At 31.3% G+C, this 4,089-nt stretch overlaps 1 protein-coding gene across 1 annotated transcript; it reads left to right on the top strand.

Annotated features, from left to right (window-relative positions):
* The first annotated feature begins 206 nt into the window (after positions 1 to 206).
* LOC114193963 lies at positions 207 to 4,089 on the top strand. Its single transcript, XM_028083973.1, has 7 exons — positions 207 to 345; positions 939 to 1,068; positions 1,170 to 1,346; positions 1,424 to 1,777; positions 2,036 to 2,146; positions 2,676 to 3,121; positions 3,438 to 4,089. Exons 3-7 carry the CDS (start codon positions 1,190 to 1,192, stop codon positions 3,999 to 4,001), a joined length of 1,632 nt encoding a protein of 543 aa, XP_027939774.1. The 5' UTR covers positions 207 to 345; positions 939 to 1,068; positions 1,170 to 1,189; the 3' UTR covers positions 4,002 to 4,089.

Here is a 4,089-nt window from a genome sequence, read left to right as displayed (position 1 = left end):
TAATTTCACTCTCCTTAACTTTTCCTCCGTACTTTCCTTTCCAATAAATGACATCAACCAACAGTCTGACAAGATTAACACACGTCCTTTGGTATAAGAAAAATAAAAAATAAATTATGTATTAAGACACTATTCAATTATCACTATTTCATAAATTATAAATTTTGTTGTCCAAGCCTTTTGTTTTATTTGTCTGTTAAATTTTGTGCAACAATAAAAAGGCAAGCAAAGCGAAAGTTGAAGCAATGTGGAAAGTTTTCTGAACAAAGAGCTCTCTCTTGCATTTGCAACAATAGAAAGAGTGTTCATTCTCCAACAACACACTTCTCTCAATCTTCTGCTCAGGTAACCTTTCCATCAATTTCATTTTATCTTTCTATATTTTTTTTATATATTTTAGCTTCTACCATGTCACAAACAAACCTTCCAAATAATTTTGTCTAGATACATTTTATTATTCATGAAAAATACTAAATTATGATGTCCTCCCAATAAATACAATTTTATTCATGAAAGTTATTGGAGAAAGTAGACAAAATTTAAAACATTAATCATGTTTATTAACTCAAATATGTTTTATTTTTCTCCTAGATTTCAAATTATAAAATATGAAAATAAGTTGGTTTTTATATTTTTCTTATCTCTTTTTTAACCTGTTGGCATATTTAATTTGTTTTAGTCCAAGTAAATATGATTTTTATTTTTTTTAAATATTATTATCTAAATTAAAATGGATAATTCTTAAGTATAGACATTAAGATGTACAATTTTTTAACTGAAAGAGTATACACACTAAATTTCATAGAAAATATTATATCACACAATTTTTAAAATAATCTAAAACATGTAATAACTAAGAATGGTATATGCCTTAACAATATTTTTTTACGAAAAAAATTATATAAATATATTAAATATTCTCTGACAGCAAGTTTCAGCAACAGAAAAGAAATAGAAGAGTGGTACAAAAGTTGAGAATAGAACTGCAACAATGTAATAGAATTAGAAGAGGTTTCATTCTCCATCAACACACATCTATCTTCTTACAAGGATCACCATTCGCCACAGGTAAACTTCAATCACTTTCATTTCTATCTTCTTTATTTTATTTTATGTAAATAAAATAGATACCAGATTCTTAGGAACCATAAATCTATTGTCAGTTTCAGGTTTTCATTTTGGTGAGAAAATGATGAATCCTGATGTGGAAGTTTCAGATGAATCCTACATTCAGATTATTACAGTATCACGAGATTATCTGAGTCATAACCAAACTCTTCCCTCTGATTATCTGAGTCATAACCAAACTCTTCCCTCTGTTGCTACGTCACAAGCTGTCTCACAAGGTTTTAATACAATAATATGGCTTGATAGATTTGAGTCGTAAAAATAGTGACTAAAATGAAGTTTGAAAGGATTGCAGATTATATGGAAGTACTGTACCGGCTTGCACTCGTAGGTGAGTGGCATGAAATGAAACCCATTGTTGAAAATGATCCTGCTAGTGTTCGCGTTCCACTGACTTCAGATGGCGACACAGTTCTTCATCTAGCAGTAAGGTCAGAGAACGTTAAAATGGTGGAAGAGTTGGTTAATGTTATGGCGATAGAAGACATGCTAAAACCAAACTCAGACGGGTGGCTTCCCGTTCACCTTGCTGCTATACCTGTCCGTTACACAAGAATGAAATATCTATACTCGCAACATCTGCTTGACAAAATGGCTTTCCATCACATTGGATTTCTCTTTTTTATTGCCCTTGAATACAACTTGTTTGGTAATAGCATGTTTGTCTTCTCACAATTTTTAGAACTTAAACCCTGGTTCCACTTCATTGCAAAATTAGATACAAGACTCAAAAATACTATTTCATTTGACATCAGAGTAATAACATTTATCAAAATAAATGAGCATGATGTTAATAACCCATGAAATGCATCGTCTTTACCCTCATTTTGTAATTACTATTTCAAGCAACTTTCTTTTACCTTGCCTTCCTAGTCCATCATTGCTATTTAATTTGTGCATTTCACAGACTTGGCCATGAAATTATTTAAAATGTATACACGTCAATTGACCATGGCAAGAGATGGAAACCAGCAAACAGCATTGCATTGGCTGGCGCGAAAGCCTTCAGAAATTCTACGTATGTTTCATTTCCATTTATGCATCTATATTTGTATATAAAGAAAATAAGAATTACTTGTTAATTGTCTTGCCAATATTCAGTGTTATAATAGTAATAGATTAATAGAGGAAAGGAACAAGAAGGAAAAAGAGGATACAGCCAGGCGAATGAGAGAAAGAAGAAACAAAGAGAAGAGAGCATGAAGTATAAGATAATCATATTTTAATCCAACACTTTAATGATCCTTTAATTATTTAGTTTGATTTTTTAAAAATGTAATATGATGATTTAAAAATATTAGACTAATAAATTAAAAGTAAATCAAAAAAGTAAATCAAAATATCATTGTGAAAAGATATATAAAAAGGAAAAGAATAAAACAACGTTAGATGCATAAATTAAGTTATTCTAGCAACTGAGCAAATTTAGGAGTAATATATATAAAACTTTTTAGAGGGAATTAAAACAAAAAAATATGTGCTTAATATAAGATCAACTTTTTTTTTCTCTTCTCGTGTTATAATTATGATTTCTTTGACCAATCTAGAGAGGGAATTACTAGACCACAATGATAACAGTGGACTATCAAAAGTAACGGGCATGCAATTGCTGAGAGAGATATGGACGGAAGTTGAACATTTGGAATTACGAAAAATAATATCGTTGACTACTGATCCCACACCAATATTGCTTGATGCACTGGAATCAGGAAATGATGATCAAGTAATTCGGCTTTTCTTGAGGATACCTCAAACAGTCATCTACTCAATTGACTCTAAACAACGGAACCTATTCCACTTGCTTCTTCACTATCGACGTTTAAACATCTTTGATGAGTATAAAAATATTAGTGTGATAAAGTATTTAATGCTAGGGTTGGATGACGAGGGTAACAACGTTCTACACGAGGCTGCGCACCTACCACCTCAATTCCAACTAAACTCTGGTTTAAATGCAGTCATTCAAATGAAAACAGAGCACGCATGGTTCAAGGTCAATTCATTCATTTCCCTATTTTTATTCGATCATTTCTGTTATTTATAGATCCATGCACCCACATGTCTTTATATATATGAAATGATATTTGACAAAATTTTATTTGATAAACTTTGATAAATAATCATTCTTGATAAAAAAATTATAAAATTTTATTATTTTATTTTGTAACTTCCTAAAAAAATACAAAATTATTTTATTTATTAATTTTGTCAATTTATCAATAAAATATTTGTTAAAAAATCCTTTTTATTTGTATACATATATATACAAAAATATATTAACATATACTTTTGATTTTGATTACAAGTAGAAAGTACAGAAAAGCGCTCCTTTTGAATTACGAAGCGAAAGAAACAAGAATGGAAAGACACCAATTGAGATATTTTATGATGAACATAAGCCGTTATCGAAAGAGATCAAAGAATCCGCCAAAGGAATAGCAGAATCTGGGATGCTTGTGGCAACCCTTGTTGCCACCGTAGCATTTGCAGCTGCTCTCACCGTTCCAGGTGACAAGAAGAATCCCTGGTTCATTGTCTTCATCGTCACAAATGCAGTGGCATTATTCACTTCTTCTGCCTCCATACTCTCTTTCTTGTCAAATTTCACTTCTTCAAGATTTGCAGAAACTGAATTTGTTATATCACTACATCCCAGCTTGACTTTTGGACCTGCATTCCTAATTGCCTCAGTTGCTGCTATGGTTGTGGCTTTCATTGCAGCCTCCTTTCTCATATTTGATCACACAACAAGTTGGGTTTCGTTTGTGGTGACTCCAATGGGGGTTTTCCCATTGCTTGTGTTTCTTCTCTTTCAATCTAGATTCTGCGATGATTTATTTTGGTCTAGATACTATCGTCCCAAACTTTGGTGACCTGTTTCTTACAACATCATTAAGTGTTTTTCCTATTTTATGTGTCTTAATTACTCCATCATTTCTGTCTATCATTTGTTTTGTTTGT

The sequence above is a fragment of the Vigna unguiculata genome, chromosome 8 (assembly GCF_004118075.2).
Source record: "Vigna unguiculata cultivar IT97K-499-35 chromosome 8, ASM411807v1, whole genome shotgun sequence".
Taxonomy (NCBI): domain Eukaryota; kingdom Viridiplantae; phylum Streptophyta; class Magnoliopsida; order Fabales; family Fabaceae; genus Vigna; species Vigna unguiculata.
Note: the sequence above shows the minus strand (reverse complement) of the source record. Positions and strands in the feature narration are given on the sequence as shown.